General features: G+C 42.7%; 1 protein-coding gene across 2 annotated transcripts in view; it reads left to right on the plus strand.

Annotated features, from left to right (window-relative positions):
* The window catches only part of Arid1a (AT-rich interaction domain 1A), an 80,479-nt gene that overhangs the window by 25,533 nt on the left and 35,074 nt on the right, over positions 1-19,872 (plus strand). For both annotated transcript variants that reach the window (XM_052718014.1, XM_052718015.1), the window contains exons 2-4: positions 6,403-6,615; positions 8,883-9,335; positions 10,895-11,011. In XM_052718014.1, the coding sequence (XP_052573974.1) occupies positions 6,403-6,615; positions 8,883-9,335; positions 10,895-11,011 (783 nt within the window). The remainder of the gene's footprint in view (positions 1-6,402; positions 6,616-8,882; positions 9,336-10,894; positions 11,012-19,872) is intronic.

The following is a 19,872-nucleotide window of genomic DNA, read 5'->3' on the forward strand; positions in this document are numbered from 1 at the left end:
TACATGTTTCAATAAAACTGATCAATGAAGATTTAATGTTATTCTCTCCTTTAAGAGATGGATGGTGGGGGCTGGAGAGTTGGCTTAGTGGTTAAGGGCACTGATTGTTCTTCCAGAGGTCCCGAGTTCACTTCCCAGCACCCACATGGCAGCTAGCAACTGTCTGTAATTCCTGTTCCAGGTAATCTGACACCTTCAAAACAATGCACATAAAATAAATTTAAATATTAAAAAAAAAAGAGAGATGGATGGTGCCTTTTTTTTTTTCTGTAACTGCAAACCACATATCTTTCACAAGTGTAAATTAGATTCTCTTTTGATATGAGTAGATATTTAACTTTGACATGAGACCAGGGTGGTCTAGTTGTTTGAGCTGAATCTATTTTCCTTTGCCAAATAAGCTGCATAGTATGTTGATCATGATAAGCCTTTGATGAGGGGAACGAGTGATTACCAAAATATTGTCAGTTTCATTTTGAGAAACAGTTCTTGGACTGCCCTTTATTTGGGGGCTACAAAGATTCTTAAAGGTGAAACAGAAGATTCTTGAACCCCTCATAACTCTTGTAGAAGTAGCTCTATTCAGTTGGGCACATAGGTCTTATGTGAGAGCAGACTTTACCTTTTTTTGAAAGGTCCTCCTGTGAGGCCAGAGCAGCCTTAGACTTAGCCTCCCAAGTGCAGGGAAGGTAGGTGCCACCATGCCACTGTAAGCTTTTAGGTTTTGGCCGTGTGTTTGGGGCTGGAATGCATTGGAACCCTTGCTAGTACAGATTGTTATCTCAAAATGTCCTTATTCCTTCATGACTTTTCTAAACTCTCCTCTTCTAATTTAGTCCAGTCAATTTTTTCCTCTCTGCACCCAAAGTCATAACCTGTTTTGGGGTTGAAGATGTCTTTCACCTTCTGGCTGGATAGTTTGAACTGTGCTTTCTCTTTGAAGTACACATCATTGCAGTTGTACTTGGGGCATTGAGAAGACTTTGTAGATAAAGTGCCTGAACTCGTGTGTCCCAGAACTTAGCCAAAGTATATATCGTAATCTCAGCTATTCTGGAGTTATTTATTTATTTTACATCCTGACCGAATTTTCCCCCTCCTTCCTCTCCCCCCACACCCCCATTCTAGAGTCTTGAACCCAGGAATTCAAGTGCTATTTGGGCAACAGTGAGATTCCCTGCCATTTGAAAACAAAGCAAAACTAACCTGGACTTCAGAAATACAGCCAGTTTATTGGAGTTATCACTGTTAAGCCTTATAATGCCTTACGAAATTTACGTTTAGAAAGAAGTATGAGAGATTCAGGGTGTGCTGAAAGTGACATCATGTTGTATGTTGAAGGGTTGAGTTGAGCTACTAGAAGCCAGTATAGGGCTGGAAGGGAACATCCGAGAGTGCACACAAGGCCTTAAGTGCTGTTGCTGGCACTGGGGAGAGAGGAAGCCATTGTGGATAAGACAGCAGAATCAAGAACCAGAACAGAACTTGGAATTTATAGCATGGGGGGGGGCGGTTTGTCATTATTGATAATAGCTATTATTTATTGGGCATTTAAATATAAGCACTGTGGGAAGCTTTTTTTTTTGCGTGTGCGCGGGGGTCCTCATTCTGTAGCCCATTCTGGCCTAGAGATTACTTTGTAATTTTGTTTTGCACAGAACTTTCGATGATCCTCCTGCTTCAGCTTCCCAGGTGCTGAGATTATAGGCATGACTATAAGTATCCCACACCAGGCTGTGGGAAGTTGTTCGTTATGTGCATCTTAGGTCATGAACGAAAGCGTTCAAGGCCAGACAGTGAGTTAGAATTTAAACCCCAACTCTATCAAATTACTACACTCTTTACTTTTTCTATATATTAATATTGTGTGGAGTTCAATAGGAAGTTTGGAGCCATATTTAGTAGGAAATGGTAAATTATTTAGAAACATTACTCTCAAACGACATTGTAGTAGGGTAGCCACTAGTCATATGTGATTATATGGATAGCTTAGTTGGTAGAATACTTGTCTAACGTAAATTTTGCCCTGGATTTGATCCCAAGCACCACGTAACCTGGATATGGTGGCATGTGCCTTTAATCCCAGCACTTAGGGAAGCTGGATGGAGTCAGGAAAATCAGCAGTTCGTGTTCATCTTTTGCTATGTAGCTTGTTTGAGGCCATCCTATGCTACTTGAGATCTTGACTTAAAAGAAGTAATTAACAAATAGTAAATTAACTAATATAAGTAAAATGCCAAGCATAGCAGCACAAGCCTTTAATTCCATTTATTCCAAAGCTGAGGTAGGAGCATCAAAATTTCAAGTTAGAGGCTGAAGAGATGACTCAGCTGTTAAGAGCACTTGTTCTTGTAGAAGACTGGAGTTTGATTCTCAGCACCCACATTGTGGCTCCCAACTGTCCATAACTCCAGTTCCAGGGAATTCAGCATCCTCTTCTGGACTGCTTGGGTATCAGGCACACACATGATACATAGATGGATATATTTAAGCAAACACTCATACACATAAAATACATAAATCTATTTTTTAAAGTTCATAGTTATTTTGGGCAACTTAGTAAGACCCTCTCTCAATAAAAAGTAAAATGAGGGACCAGTGGTAGAATATTTATATGGTAGAATGTTTATCTAGCATGAATCAGGCCTTGTGTTCAATCCCTCGGACTGCAAAACTAAAGTATACAAATAGTAAAAATAGCCAGGCAGTGGTGGCACACACCTTTAGTCCCAGCACTCAGGAGGCAGAAGCAGGCAAATCTCTGAGTTTGAGGCCAGCCTGGTTCTACAAATGTTCCAGAACAGTCAGAGCTACACAGAGAAACCCTGTCTCTAAATAAATAAATAAATAAATAATAAATAAATTATATATATATATATATATATATATATATATATATATATATATATATATATATATATATATATCATCTCATCCTGAGTGAGGTAACCCAAACCCAGAAGGACAAACATGGTATGTACTCTCTCATAAGTGGATACTAGATATAAAGCAAAGAACAATCAGACTGCAACCCACAGAACCAGGGAGGCTACATAGCAGGGGAGACCCTAGGATGACTGTGGCTTATAATAAGTTTTGGTTTTACTCAATTACTGGGCAAGCCTCAATGAAACATTTCACTATTAGGATAAGAATTTATACTGTATCAAGCTGATAATAGAAAAATAAATAAGTTAATTAAAAAAATAAAAATAAAAAGTGGCAGTCCACACCTTTAATCCCAGTACTTTGGAGGCTAAGCAGGGAGGTTGCCAATTTGAGGTTAGCCTGGTCTACATGCAGCAAAATCTGTCTAAGGAGGAAAAAAGCAAATAATTCAGTTCCCCAGTTACGTTTCATATTTTAAGTGTGTAATAGTAACACATCAGTCATTCCATTTTACTGAATAATGTTCTCAGCTAATCACATGTATCAGAATCATTCATGGATCTAAAGCTTAAGCCCTCCCACACCAACAAAATTAGAACCTTGAGGCCTGGGCATTTGTGAAGCTTCCTGAAAAATTCTAATCTGCAGCCATTGATTGCTGTAGAAGATCCATAGTAACACCATGGTAATTGTTCCTGGTGTTCAGGGCAGGCCTAGACTGCCAGATAGCCAGAGCATGCTGGTCTCTCTGTGTAGAAAATTCTATTGTCTTCAACTGAGGGCCTCAGACAATCCCTGTAGCCTGGGATGAGGTGAAGGGTGATGTGTGGCATTTAACACCCCCCCCCCCCCCCACACACACAAAAGCACAGTCTTGCACCATTGCCAACAGTATCAGGAAAAATTGTGGTATTTCTCACTAGCCCAAATTTTGTTAAACTTGAATGTCCTAAATAGTCCCAAAATAACCCATGTAGGTGCCAAAATTCTGATTAGGAGCATTATTGGGGCTTCTGATATAGAAGTTAGGATTGTTGGAAATAGCCCTGGAATAACACTGAAGGGTAGTGATTTGGGACACAGTTTTTCTGTGATTCTCTAGTTTGGGAAAGAAGTACTCCCACCACCGTGGTTACCTTTTTAGTTGAAATTTATCCATAGCTTGAAAGAACTTTGCTTCTGCTTCATTTTGTTTCTCTTTGAAAACAAACAAACAAAGCTACATCTATGTAGCCCTGGCTGGCCTAGGGCTTGATATATGTAGACCAAGCTAGCTTTGAATCTGTGACGCTCCTGCCTCATCTTCTCAGTGGCTGGGGTTACAGGTGTGCACCACCATACCCCCTCCACTAGCTTCTGTTTGTTGTTGTTGTTGTTCTTGACAGTTGGATATTCCTCCCCAATAACTACTTCTTCTAGTATGAAAACACATAAGAGGGGTTGGGGATTTAGCTCAGTGGTTGAGCACTTGCCTAGCAAAGCGCAAGGCCTGGGTTTGAGCCTCAGCTCCAAAAAAAAAAAAAAAAAAAAACCACATAAGAGCTGGGTGGTGGCGGTGCAAGCCTTTAATCCCAGCACTCGGGGAACAGAGGCCAGCGGATCTTTGTGAGTTCGATGTCAGCCTGGTCTACAGAGTGAAATCCAGGACAGGCACCAAAACTACACAGAGAAACCCTGTCTCGAAAGAAAAAACAACAACAAAACACATAAGAAGAGAGAGGGATGGAAGAAGGAAGAGGCAAGCAATTGTTTAAATGGAGCACATCTTACATTATCAAGTAATTTAGTATTTATTGAATAATAGAACTAGAAAGAACCCTAGGGATGATCTAGACCTCTAGATTACCTCCAGCCACCCTCATTTAGTCCCCATCCTCCCCAAAACTGGGAGTTGAACCTAGATCCTACTATGTCCCCAGAAGTACGATCCCCAGGGAACTTGTTACAAATATGCATATCCTGGGCCCTATTTGAACCTACTGAATCACAGATGGATGCCAGTGGTCTGTGGTTTAACAAGCTCTCCAGGTGATCTTGATGTGTGCTACTGATTTACTGAGCTCCTTCATTTGAGAGTTAATGACATCTATACCTAGAATACTTAAATTTACTCCCTACTCCCAGTTTAAGATTCTGTTTCAAGTTTTGTATTAGGCTCTGAAACTATCCTGCAACTGAGTGTATTTGAGAGATATTTAGAATTCTTACCCCTCTTCTTACCAGTAGATACAGAGAGGTATCTTTGGCAGAGGACAGTATGTTAGGACTGTCTTGCAGCTCCAGCAGGATCAGAAAGTGAATGAGCTGATTGAATCTGTAGAGCCATAAAGGACTGGGAAGTCACATGACTTTTCAAGTATCTGTCTGCCTGTCTATCTTATCTATTTTATCTACCTATCAATCAATCAATCAATCAATCAATCAATCATCTTGAGACAGGATCTCATTACCTGCTCAAGTTGGCCTGAAATTCCTTATGTAGCTAAGGGTCACCTCAAATGCACAGCAACCCCTCGGCTTCAGCCTCTTAAGTGCTGGGATTATAGGTGAGCCACCATGCCCAGCTGGAAAGCTGTATTTGTACATTGATGCCTGTGCTTTGAACTTTGGAGCTTTATGTTGTTAGTGTGGTACTTTGTTCCTTTTGGCTTTTTGAGATGGGTCTCATTTAACCCAGACTGGTCTCAAACTCACTTTTTATCTTAGGATGACCTTGAACTCCCAATCATCCTGTCTCTAGCTGGGATTGCAGATGTGTGCCTCCACACTCAGCCTATAGCTTACTACTTGTTTATTTAAAGGTTTCTTTTTATTTGTGTCTCATTGTGTTTATGTGGGTATGTGTTGTTTGCGCATGCGTGCGTGCGTGTTTTGCATGTGGCCTGCTAAGATCAGAAGAGGAGGTCATTGGATCCCCTTGAACTGGAGTTAGAGGTGGTTGTGAGCCACCCAGTGCTGGGAACCAAACCTAATGCTCTAACTGCTGAGCGTTTCTCTAGCCCCATAGCTTGTTCCTTGAAGAGACAAGGTTCTGTCCTTTATTTTCAAATTCTTCAGTTTTAAATGAAATGGATTTTCACTTGAAATAAACAAGGCTCCAAATTCATTACTGTCCTTTCAACAGCGATTACTTAGCCTTTTTGCTCGTTTGAAGAGAGCATAAATTGAACTACTTTGCTCTAGCATTACTAACATGCAAAGAAAAAGTTTCCATTAATGGACTATGGAATCAGTCTCCCACCCCCACCTCCTTTTCAGTTTTCTAGGATGCTTCTGTATCTCAGCTTTTGAAGTTTCCAAAGTGCTTTTATATGGCATTATCATTTTATTTATGAAAATCTAAGTTCCGAAAAGAGTTGAATGAGTACTGCAGGGTTACTGGATCTGTCCCATTACCTTTCCATAATAACTGGTTTCTTATGTGGCATGTGGACTTTCAAAAGAGCTCTATGTGTTCATGCCGGCCAGAGGCCATCAAAATGAGGTTAATGAAAATGTTCTTTATTTTTGTAGCCATCCAGTCCAATGGATCAGATGGGAAAGATGAGACCTCAGCCGTATGGTGGGACTAACCCATACTCGCAACAACAGGGACCTCCTTCAGGACCGCAACAAGGACATGGGTACCCAGGGCAGCCATATGGGTCCCAGACTCCACAGCGGTACCCAATGACCATGCAGGGCCGGGCTCAGAGTGCCATGGGCGGCCTCTCTTATGCACAGCAGGTATATGATGACATTGACCTTCTTTGCTGTCTACAATTGGTGTGTGAGGATTAGAATGGCTTTCAGACCCCCTCTTGAAATGCACATATGCTAGCTAATAAGGACAGGATAGACATAGTGTAGACAAGATAGACATACATCCTATATCTGTCTGTCTTTCTGTCTGTCTCAACATGTCTTGGAATTTGAACCCAATCTACTGCTCTTTTTTTTCTTGACCTGGCTGGTCTTCCCTTGGGAGGCTAGATGGTAGGAGGGCCATGGCTGAGTACCTGTTTATTGCTACTACAGTAGAAACTATTTGTGCCATTTGCCTTGTGGTCCTTCACCTTCCTCACGGCCTGTAACATAAGCTGCCTGAGTCAAAGAGAATGTTTAAGAAGGATTTAGTGTGAAAGAAAAAGGGACTATAATGAACAGTAAAGATGGGATCAGTGCTGTTACAGATGAGACTTCCTCTCATCATGTCAGTCTGTCTCATTAGCCATGCCATTGTTTTGGGGGGTTTTTGGTTTTGTTTTTCAGTGCTGAGAATTAGGCCCGAGGCCCCAAGCATACTAGATGGGACTCTGCTACTGAGCTCCAGCCCCAGCCCAGCCCCTTGCACTGCCACCATTTAAAAAATTATATTACTGTTATTTATTTTGGGATGAGGCCAAGATGCCAGGTCTCACAGCTCTAATAGGTCCCAGGGATTGAACTCGTCATCAGGCTTGGTGGCAAGTGTCTTATCTGCTAAGCCATATTGCTGGCCCCAATATCTATCATCTTTTCATTGTTTCTGTGTTGGCAGATTTTCTGCTGTTTATGTCCGAGTAACAAAAAGGTAAAGGACAGTATATGAAGTCTGAAATTATTTCTAAAACTTTAGAGCAAAGAGTGTCTTTAAATACAGAAAATGAAATGCATATACTTCTTTTCTTCTTCTTTCCCCCCCCCCCCAAAAAAAAAAAAAAACAGAATTTCTCTGTATAGCCCTGGCTATCCTGGAACTCACTAGGTAGACCAACCAGGCTGGCAAGGAACTCATAGATCTGCCCGCCTCTGCCTCCCAAGTGCTGGGATGAAATGCACTACCACCACCGCCCAGCTGCTGCTGCTTTTTTGAGTGGGGGGACAGGGTCTCTCTGTATAGACCAGGCTGGCCTTGAACTCAGAGTTCTGCCTGCCTCTGACTCTTAAGTGCTGGGACTAAAGGCATAAGCCATCACTCCCTGCTATCTTTCTATGAGAAAACTGAGAGATGACACAGAGTTCTTTCTTCATGTATTGTCGTGCATGGCCTCTAACTCTAATAGCCAGAATGACCTTGAACTTCCTGATCTTCTGCCTCTTGGTCACCAATAGTGCCATGGAATTAGAGGCAAGTTCTATTCGTCCTGCCTGGTTTATATAGTATTGGGTACTATATATGCATGCTAGGTAAACACAGTAACTACTATAGCCCCTGAATATTTTTAAAGTGAAGAGAGAACCAGTGTAGCTTAGTGATTTGTGTACTATTCTGATTACCTTCTATTCTAAACACCTTCAATTATTTGAACCAGGCTTCTAGTGCTTCTTCATTGTGGTTAGGATAAAATTCCTAACATAAAAACAACCTAGGTCATGATACAAACGATAGGCTCACTAGGGAAAATAACTTATTTGGTTTTTTTTTTTGTTTTTTTTTTGGTTTTTTTTTGTTTTTCGAGACAGGGTTTCTCTGTGTAGCTTTGCGCCTTTCCTGGGACTCACTTGGTAGCCCAGGCTGGCCTCGAACTCACAGAGATCCGCCTGGCTCTGCCTCCCGAGTGCTGGGATTAAAGGCGTGCGCCACCAATACCTGACTGAAAATAGTGAGTGAATTCAGTCTTATATGTAAACAAGTTCAGCCATTTTTCCCCCCTTTTGTTTTCCGAGGCAGACTTTCTCTGTGTAGCTTTGTGTCTTTCTTAGAACTCATTCTGTAGCCCAGGCTGGCCTCGAACTCACAGAGATCCCCCTCCCGAGTGCTGGGATTAAAGGCGTGCACTGCCGCCACCGCCGCCGCCACCAACACCACCACCACCACCACCACCACCACCACCACCACCACCGCTGCCGCCGCAGCCGCCCAGCAAATTTGACCATTCTTTATGGCTTAGTTTAGAGAGGGGTAGTAGAAGAAACCTGAACCTTTATATGAGATGAGGCATGACTACTTTGCATACCCATCTTCAGGCACTGCTCCTCACCTTTCTTCATCCAGGTGAATCAGTCCTTAAAGTCTCTTTTCTTTCTTACAGATTCCACCTTATGGACAGCAAGGCCCCAGTGGGTATGGTCAGCAGGGCCAGACTCCGTACTATAACCAGCAAAGTCCTCATCCCCAGCAACAACAGCCACCTTACTCCCAGCAGCCACCATCCCAGACCCCTCATGCGCAGCCTTCATATCAGCAGCAGCCGCAGACTCAGCAACCACAGCTTCAGTCCTCTCAGCCACCGTATTCCCAGCAGCCATCCCAGCCTCCACATCAGCAGTCCCCAACTCCATACCCCTCTCAGCAGTCCACTGCACAACAGCATCCCCAGAGCCAGCCCCCCTACTCACAACCACAGGCACAGTCTCCCTACCAGCAGCAGCAACCTCAGCAGCCAGCATCCTCGACGCTCTCCCAGCAGGCTGCATATCCTCAGCCCCAGCCTCAGCAGTCCCAGCAAACTGCCTACTCCCAGCAGCGCTTCCCTCCACCACAGGTGAGTGGCTCTTCCTCTTGTCCTACCTGAGGTCGACCAAAGGCAGCTTACACCTTGGTGCCATATGCATAAAAACCAATGAATTTCTGGGGAAATGTGCTATCAGGAGTGATCGAACTACATAAAGACGTGTAGTTCTGTGAAAAAATAAAGTAATGGAAAATCTTATAGACAAGAAATAAAAGGTTATGGGTCTGATTCCCACTACTCCCAACCAGCATATCAGAACGTGAGCACCCAAATGACTTCAATCATTTTCCAAAATAATCACTTGAGTTAGCTGTACTATATGCAGTTTATTTTCGCTGCCTACCATTCTGTTCTGTTGCCCAGAATATTCTGGATTCTGAAATTCTCTGTTTGGGGTTTTCTTTTTTGTTTATTTTAGACAAAGTCTGGTCTGAAACTCATAGAGACCTGCCTACCTCCACCTATAGTGCTGGGATTTGAGATTTGTACCACCAAACACAACCCTGAAATTCTTAATTTTTGAGGGTGGTTTTGATTTTAAGAATTAGATAATAATTCTTTTTAGAGACACATGAGGAAAATGACTGACACCTAAGTATTTTTATGCGATGGTGATATTATTGAAATAAATTATCTGTCAGTACTCACTTTACTGTTTTTTTTTTTTACTTTTTTTTTTTAAACAAACCAAATTGCTTGATTAAGATACTAAATACAGTTAGTTATATTTCTACCTTCAACCTCAAGAAATGGCTCTCGGATAGCAGTGAATAGACAATTCCATCGAGTTCCACTGTTGACATTAATTTGTTTGGAGGGTTTTTTTGTTTTTTGTTTGTTTGTTTTTGAGGCAGTGCCTCACTATAGCCCAGGCTGGCCTTGAACTTGCTGTCCCTCTGGTGTAGCCTGGCTAGTGCTGGGATTACAGGCATCGACTACCATATCAGGCTTACTCTTGACATTCTTAAGAAAGAACCATTGCTTAAGTTTTTGTCTGGTCAGATCATTTATGTGCATGAGCACTTCTCAACTTGGCTTTCCTGGGTGAGAAAGCACCGCAGCTCTTTTACCCAAAGCAAGCTTGCCTGCCTCTTTCTCTTTTTTAAGATTGTTTTTTGGGGTGTGTGTGTGTGTGTGTGTGTGTGTGTGTGTGTGTGTGTGTGTGTGTGTGTGTGTGTGTGTGTGTGTATGGCCTATTATGTTTGCCTGTGTACCTTGTGTGTGCCTGATGCCCACAGAGGCCAGGAGAGGGTGTTGAATCCTCTGTAACTAGATAGAGCTTCAGATGGTTGTGAGTTGTGAGCTTCTTGTGGATGCTGAGAGCTGAACCTGTGTCTTCTACAAGAGCAACAGATGCTAAGCCATTTCTCCAGCCCCAGCCTGGGTGGTCCGTCTGTCTGTCTGTCTGTTTCTCTCTCTCTCTCTCTCTCTCTCTCTCTCTCTCTCTCTCTCTCTCTCTCATTGTTGTTGCTTATTGTTTTGAGACTGTGTGGAACTTACAGATCCATCTGCTTCTGCCTGCCAAGCGCTGAGATTAAAGGTGTACCACCTTGTGACAGGCCCTCACAGCTTTTTTATTTTTCTTATAGGAGCTTTCTCAAGATTCATTTGGGTCTCAGGCATCCTCAGCCCCCTCAATGACCTCCAGTAAAGGAGGGCAAGAAGATATGAACCTGAGTCTTCAGTCAAGACCCTCCAGCTTGCCTGTGAGTATTTCTAACACCTGTCAAGTGTGAAAACTAGAGAAGAAATGAACTGAAGCCAGATTTTAAATGTTTTGATGGCATCCAAATTAAGCTGTTCAAAATTCTGAATGGAAATTCATAGATTTCACTTTGTAGAATATCTGTTCTGTTGACTTGTCCAGGGATAGGTTTGTGATCTGCATGTAGGGTTGTGTGTTTGGTTTTGAGACAGTCTCTGGTATCCCAGACTAGCTTTGCACTCTCTATGTAGTAGAAACTGCCCCTGAGTTCCTGATCTACTTGCCTCTTCCAGAGCACTTGTGTGCACCACCATACCCAGCTTCTGGTGTGTTCTGTTTGGTTGTTTATTTGTGACAGGGTCTCACTGTATAACCCTGCCTGGTCTCAAACTCATAGGGATCCACCTGTCTGTGCCTCCACTTCCAGCCTTTGTTTGGGTTTCTCTTATGTGTGAAGTAGTTAACATAAAGGACAGGAAATGTAGGTGTTACAAGTGCTGCTCTCCATCACGGTTTCTCTGCGCCTGTCCTGGAACTCACTTTGGAGACCAGGCTGGCCTCGAACTCAACAGAGATCCACCTGCCTCTGCCTCCCGAGTGCTGGGATTAAAGGCGTGCACCACCACTGCCCGGCTCTTGTTTTCTTTTTTTGACATTTAAAATTTCAAAAGTTACCTTTCTTTAAATTTTACTTTATTGGGTGTTTAACCTGAACATACTCCTGTGTACCACAGGCATGCCTGGTGCCCTTAGAAGCCAGAAAAGGGTATTGGATCCTTTGGGACTGGAGTTTCAGATGGTTGTGAGCCACCATGTGGGTGATGGAAATTGAACCCAAGTCCTCTGCAAGAGTATCCAGAGCTCTTAAACTGATGAACTATCTCTCTAGATCCTGTTTATTTAACTTTGCTTTTCAGGCCTTAGTTTTTAGATTTTTTTGGCTTAGTATTAGTTCAAGAGGTAGTATCTTGGTACATTCAAGCTTTCAGTGTCATATCGAGCATGAGTTGAGTAGAAGTGTTTGTTCTGGTGATGGTTTTGTGTGAATGTATGCTTTTATCTAGAGTGCTTGATGCCTAAATACTTGATTGTGGAATCCAATGCTTGCTTGTCGAATCAACTGACCATACCCTCAGAAAGGCAGTATAGCCTAGAGCTTGGGCTGTGGGTGGGCTGTCAAAATGCACACCTGCTACCAAGCCTAATAACCTGTTGTCCTTCTAACCTCACGTGTGCTGTGGCACATCCATGTAGCAGAAACACCCAGTAAATAAGTGCAGCTTTTAAAGATATATTTAGCCAGGTGGTGGTTGCATACACCTTTAACCCCAACCCTCAGGAGGCAGAGGCAGGTGAATCTCTGTGAGTTCAAGGCCTGCCTAGTCTACAGAGTAAATTCCAGGACAGTCAGGGCTACACACAGAAACCCTGTCTCAGGGGTAGAGGTTGGAGGGCGAGAGAATATGTGTTGAGCTCTGAAGCCAAAGTCCTTACAACTGCATCTTAATTCTGCGTCTATGCCTGTAACATGTGGCTAAGTCCCTCACTTTTCTGTGCCTTCATTTTCACATCTGTAAAATGACCCTAAGCTACTTTAGGTAGAAGTAATTGATAGTGCTGGTTAATAAAGAATGCTTGGTTTATGGTAGGCATGATGTCTGGCATTATAGTCATCTTAGAGGGTATAGGAACTGCTTGATACCTGTTCGTTGTTGTGGGAATGTTTGTGAAAGTCCAAGCCTCTAAAGTTTCTTGGACACTAATAAAATAAGTTTCTCTGAAATCTCATAAGTTGGTAGGTAGCAAACCCACTATTGTAAATTCTGTCTCAGTTAGGAATCGGGAGTTCAACCACATATATATGTCCAGGTAGGTCTTCAAATCATGAAGAGTTATGGTGGCTTATGGTTGTTATCTTAGCTCTGGGGGACCTTAGGTAGGGGGATCACTCTGAGTTCAAGATCAGCCTGGCTAATAGTGTGAGAGTCTGTTTCAAACAAACAGTTGAGTCTGCTTGGATGTTTGCAGTCTTCCAGTTATTTAAGCTTCGGAGAAACGGCATCTGTGTCTTACTTTTTGTTGTCAATTGTTAAGGTTTCAGTGTGTATGTGTCCCCGGCTAGCCTCAAATTTGTAATTCTCCTGCCTCTGCCTTTCTAGTGCTAAGATTATAGTCATAAGCTGCCATCCCCAGGTGGCCTCTAGACCATTAAGGAACACATACATGGAGAGCAGTAGCTCTTCATTGTGAAGCTTCCCGTGGCTTGCCCTCAAAGCCTCTGAGGCTTGACTTTAGGGGAAGGTGTGCAGAGACTTAGTCCAGACTCCTGAGGCTGAGAGAAGAGCTGCTGTCGGATGAGATTTCTGCTGGTGACTCTCAACTGCCGAGTGCTGGGAGGAAGTGAATGCATAAAGCAGTCACTTTTTTCTCAGGTGAACCTCGGTGAGTTCGAGGCCAGCCAGGTCTACACAGGGAGTTCCAGACCAGGCAGGGCTACACAGTGAGACTGTCTCATCAAAACAAAAACAAAGCCATAAAGCAAAAAACAAAACAAAACAAACAAGCCAAACAGCAACAGAATTCGTTCCTTTTACCCTTCTCACTATTGTCAGTGACTCCTTTAATCAATGTGTGTGTGCACACGTATGCCACAGTGCGCAGGTGTAGGTCAGAGGACAGCCTGTGGAATCCATTTTCTCCTTCCACCTTTATGTAGGTTCAAGGGCTCATACTCAGGTCACCAGGCTTGCAGCATTGGCCTCCAAAGGCCCTGGACCACCTCACTCACTTTGGAACTTCATTCACTTGAATGGCTAATGCTTCCTCATCTATTGTATGTGGCTAAATTTGGGTGGTGTGCTTTTGTGACAAGAACTCATATTGATGGGTTTCTATCAGTGTAATAAGTTGCTGACCTTGAAAAGTTTTCTTGGTTCTCGGACTCCTTAGCTAGAGGGTTTCTCTGTGTGTCCAGGTTAGTCTTGACCTTCTGACTTTTTGATTGAAAAATATTTGATATTTCCCTGAGACAGGTCACAGGCAGGCATACTAATGTGTCTTCTAAGGACTGGGAACCTAAAACCTTCTGATTCAGTCACTGAATGAAGGTTAACCTTCCAGGAATAGAGAGAGTTGTGTTTCTGGGAATCCCAAGAACAAGTACCATTTCCAGATTTAGGCTTCTGTTAGGAACCTGCCAAACGGGTCATTTGCTCTGTGGTAGAAGCTCCATGTAGGTGAATTGGCAACTTGTCCTTGTGTTTAGTTTTGTTTCTTTGAAACAAGATGCTGCTGTGTAGCCTTAGCTGGCCTTGAACTTAGGGCAATTCTCCTGACTCAATTATGAGCATGTGTCACCATGCCTAGCTATTACTTTATTTTTTGAATTATTTTATTTTATTTTTTAATCTTCTGCCTGGATCAAGAAATGCCAGAGGTAATTTTTACTTGGGCATTATTTTGGTTTGGGGAAAGGTATTTCAAGCTGGGCTAGGAAAACCATCCCAGCTGAAGAAGGCAGGAGTCAGTAAGTTCCTACAAGGTTCGTTCTCCCTTATCAGTTGTTAGAGGATATCCAAGTCTGCTAGCTGCCTTACTTCAGTTTTTGTTCTGTGATAAACACCACGACCAAAAAGCCACTTGGAGAGGAATGGGTTCATTTCAGATTATAGTTTATAGTCTATCCCGAAGAGAAGTTCAGGACAAGAGCTCAAGTCAGGAACCTGGAAGCAGAGGCCATGGAGGAATACTGCTTTTTATGCAACTCAGGACTGCCTGCCCCAGGCTGGCATCACCTAGAGTGGCTGGACCCTCACATCAGTCATTTAATTAAGAAAATGTTCCTCCTCGACTTGGTACAGGCTCCTCTTCCCAAATGACTCTGCTTGTGTCAAGCTGACAAAACACTAACCAAAACCCTTGCATCTCTTCACTGAATAGGAGTGTAAAGAATCCTCTGAGTTTGGCACCAGGTCAGATGCTGGACTGTCTGATTGGACAGTCCCTCCAGTTTCCTGTCACCCTCTTCACTTAAATACTTCACTGTGTGACTCTAGGTTTCTGATCTTTATTTATTCCTCTGAGGAATTTTTGCTCAGATAATAGAATACTTTAATCCAGCGTTTAATGTTAATTTTTCTTTTTTTTTTTCCTTTTTTATTTTATGTGTATGGGTGTTTTACTTGCCTTATGTGTGTGTAGTGCCTATAGAGGTCCAAAAGGGGCATTAAATCCCCTGAAACTGAAGTGAACCATCGTGTGGGTCCTGGGAATTGAACCTAGGTCCCCTGGAAGAAGAGCCAGTGCTCTTAGCTGCTGAGCTATGTCTGCAGCCTGTGAGTTAATCCTTCATTAATCTTAGTATAAAAATCTGAAACTTCTGTATAATTACACAGAAATCAGAAACACAGGTTGTTGTGCCTCTCATCCCTACAATTTTTCTGATTGTGGGTGAAGTAGGGCATTTTTATCGCTCCTTTTGTGACATTCGGCTCTGCAGACCGTGGACAGCACTTTGAGCAACTGCTTTTCTGTTTCCCTCTGCCTTGAGCTGTCTCTGAGACCCGATGTGTTTTAGTTTTCAGTCCTTTTTACAAACTCATGTCCTCGCGCTTCTTCTCCAGTCCCTTCTGTTATCCTCTAGTCCATACCTTATGCGTCATTTCTTCAGAACTTAAATAACTTCCATGATGACTTTACTAATATTTAAGATGTGAACAAGTATAAAGAATAATTCAATGTCTGGATGGATATTCATCCTTAGAAACCAAACTATAGCACCAAAGGTGAAAAGTCTTAAGCAGTTTTCTGGGATCACTTTCCTTCCTGTACCTGGAAGAGTCATTTCTTTGCTCCACACTGGCAGAGTATTTTGCATGATACACCCGCTTACTTAACTAGCAAGCGCCTAGAGAGTAGGCAGCTTGTATTGACACCCATGCCTCTATACCTATGACATGAATCCAAGACTAGGAGAGTTAGATATGTGTTAGAGTAACCTGTTGGAAACAAGCAAGTTGTTTATTGTTTATTTTGGTTTTTCAAGAAAGGGTTTCTTGCCGGGCGGAGGTGGTGTACGCCTTTAATTCCAGCACTCAGGAGGCAGAACCAGGCAGATCTCTGTGAGTTCGAGGCCAGCCTGGTCTACAGAGTGATATCCAGGACAAGCACCAAAACTACACAGAGAAACTCTGTCTCAAAAAAAAAAAAAAAAAAAAAAAAAGAAAAGAAAAAAGAAAGAAAGGTTTTTTTTCTGTGCAATTGCCTGGCTGTCCTGGACCAGGCTGGCCTCAAACTCTCAGATATCTTTCTGCCTCTGCCTCCCAAGTGCTGGGAGGTTATTTTTATACTTGCCTTGTTTTTGCTGTTAGGTAGATCTTTGTAGCATAGACCAGCATGGAACTGACTCACTATGTAGCCCAGATTCCCAAATGCTTGGATTATAGCACAAGCCGTCCTGCCTGACTTCAGTTAGTGTATTTAACAACGCTTACTTTAGGTAGACTGGGTGTGTCTTGCATGATGGTGATATCATCATAGTGCCTGGCATATGATATAGGTTCCCTATTCATTGAAAAAAATAAACCTGAAAAATATCCGTAATAAATAACTAGTGAAAAAAGAGGCCAAGAATTTGAAAGAGAGCAGGAAAGAGTTTATGGGGGTATTTGGAGAGAGGGAAAGGGAAGAGAAAAATGTTGTGATTAAATTACAATTCCCCCAAATAAATAAGTGTAATGTCTATAATATTGCTCTGTGTCTGGTGAGGGCACTTTGGCCCTATTACTAGATTGTTTTTAATGCTAGGTCAGGGCAGACATGACAGGTCCATACTTTGTTTTTTAGAGGATGTTTTATTTGTCCTTACTGACCATGGCCTTAGGAAGTGAGGTTAGTTTTTGTTATGCATCTTGTAAAATAGCTGCCTTTTTATGTCAAGAAGGTCTTTGTAAGGGAGAGGTGAGGTCTTTAATTTCCTTCATTTCCATCAAAATCTTAGGACACTAGCCTGAAAATTGATGTTTGACTTGTGATTAACTAGGAGTTATGGGGCTGTATGATTTTTGGAGGAAGAAGGGAGGGCTTTACACAGGGATTCACTATGTCCCTAGGCTGGCCTGGAGCCTGCCTCTGCCTTGCATGTACTGGTATTGAAATCATGCAACACTACTTGTGCCTGGAGTTCTTTCTTTAAAGACTCTGTTTGGGCTGGCCTACGTTTATTTGTATTAAACTGTTCGTGCCTGCCTGTTAAACCCGGCCCCGGGGGTCCAGGACTCTTCTCTGACCTCCGCTGTACATAGCTGTACAATAGTGCACATGGACACACTCAGGCGCAAACGCACATAGGGGGTTTCTTTTCTCTTTAGCTGAGCATTGTGGTTGGTATATACTTGTTATCTCAGCTCTGGGAATGTTAGATGAGATCATGCATAGAGGCTATCTAGTGAGGCCTTACCTTAAAAAAAAAAAAAAAAAAAAAAGCAGCTATTTAAACAAGTGTGTCGATTCCCAGAATTTTTTTTTAAATAGGGACATATTTATGAGTTTACATTTGGTCTTAAAAATATGCCTGTGATAGGACATGGAAAATTGGTACAAGATTGAAAGCCCTGTCGAGGGAAGCTAGATAGAGCTAACTTCTACATTTTTTAGCATGCAATAAAAATTATCTGGCAATTAATAAAAATGCATATTATTATTATACTAGCTCTACTTGAGAGATTGTGATTCGGTAGGTGTGAAATAGTACCCCAAAGTTTGCATTTTCAGTTGTTATTGTTGATTCCTGTTTAAATACCACAATTGGAACATACTGCACTAGGTAGACCTTTTTGTTTGGTTGGTTGGTGGTTTTGTTTTTTGAGACAGTTCTCTGTGTAGCCTTGGCTTTCGTGGAGCTTGCTCTGTAGACCAGGCTGACCTTGAACTCATAGATCTGCCTGCCTCTGCTTCCCAAGTGCTGGGATTAAAGGCGTGCAATACACTGCCCAGCTAGGTAGACCTATGAAGAGAAAAATGCAGTAGTTTAGGAGGCCACTGTGGCAACTTTGATAGTAATGGTAATTTATACTGCTGATGATTCTTGGGATTTAGAGGGCAAACAGTGACTTGAAATGAAAAAGAGAGAAGAGGCATGGGCTGTGGGGGCTCAGCTGGTAGACACTTAGCCTACCAGTACAAGGGCCTGAGTTTGATCCCCAGCAGCCATGCAGAAGAGCCACAAAGGGTGGTCAGTGTTTATAATACCAATCCCGGGGAGGCAGAGACAAAAGAATCCTGGCCTCCTAATCCAGCAAGTTCTAGCCAGCGCAAGACCCTGTCTCTAAAAACAAGGTGATGGTACCTCTGAAGTACAGCACCCCAAGTTGTTCTCTAGCCTCTCTTGCCTCACTCTCCCCTTCCTAACCCCACCACTCCTTTAGAAGTGACAAACTGTCTTGAAGCTATGGCCTCAGAGCAGATTATTCTTTGGGTTAGCTCTTGTATGACATAGCTACTACTCGGGGAGCTCTCCTCTGTTCTGGGGCACTCACCACTGGTCCTCTTCCATGACCTTTCCTTACTAGGGCCACTAAATTCTAGTCTACCCAAGAAAAAGATTTTGAAGGACTGGGGGGTGGTTCAGCAGATTACTGCACAGGCGCCATCTGAGCCCGATCCCCAGAACTTGAGCATGAAGAGGTAGAAGAACCAGCTCTACAGACTTGTCCTCTGGCCTTCACACTTGTGCCCTTGTCCACCCACACTTACGTATCACACACATAGTAAAAAGAATTCAATTTTTAGGGAAAGAAAAGAAAAGAAAAGCCTTTTGCATCTGTTCTGCTCTTCCTGTTGCCATCCACCAGGTCTCTGTTCACCTCTCACTTGTCTTGCTATAGGGTCTTAGTTGTTAATTTCTCCCCTTCTCCTTCAAGTGTGTCCATAACAGTCTACCAGAGGGACAGGGAGGGACCTGGACATATCACTGCCTGCTCCTTTAAAACCTCTTGACTACCTATTCTCTATAGGTTTAATGTTATAAAATGTGTTTCATGTTCTGAAGGATAAGGATGAATGTGTGTGTGTGTATATGTAGGGGCATCTTGATCTTATCATCTCCAGCCTCTCTAAGGCTGGGGTTGCAGACATATGCTAATATGCCCAGTATAGGGAGGGAATAGTTGTTTATTTTTTTAAAAATTTTGATGTGTATAACTGTTTATCTGCATACATGTATATGTGGGTGCCTGTACCTCAAGATATAAGTGCTTGTAAGACGCCGTGTGGGTGCCGGCAAGCAAATCAGGTCCTCTACAAGATCAGCAAGTGCTCTTCCGCTGGGCCAGCCTTCTAGCCCCCTACTTTTTGATATTTTTTTATTGGTAAGTTTCCCATTTTTGGAGTAAAACCTGGCACACATTTTACTATAACTAAGATAGAAATCAAATAGTAAAGATTGGTCGTGGGTGATTTCTCTTGGAATCTGAGGCCCAGGATTCTGATCTGGTTTTCTTGAGGAAAACTTCAACAGAGTAACGAGGGCCGGGACTGTCCTATGATGAGTGCTGTCAGAGTTTGCTGAAGTCAGTGATCCTTTTATGTCTATACAGATGGGCTTGGGGGCACAGACTGTAATCTCAGCTATTTTCCAGGCTGAGGCAAGGGGTTTCCAAGTTCAAGGTCTGCCCAGATAACTTAATGAGACCTTATCTCAAAAATTAAAAAAGTCTGGACAGGTGAAATCGTGAATGCCTTTAATCCCAGTACTCAGAGGCAGGTGTATCTCCATAGTGAGTTCCAGAAGCTGAGTATGCACTAGATGTAAATGTGTTTGAGTGGTTCGAAAGAAAAAAATCTAGCGAGACCAGAAGCCAATAA

This window comes from Peromyscus californicus, unplaced genomic scaffold, assembly GCF_007827085.1.
Source record: "Peromyscus californicus insignis strain IS unplaced genomic scaffold, ASM782708v3 Scaffold_5__1_contigs__length_169319896, whole genome shotgun sequence".
NCBI lineage: Eukaryota > Metazoa > Chordata > Mammalia > Rodentia > Cricetidae > Peromyscus > Peromyscus californicus.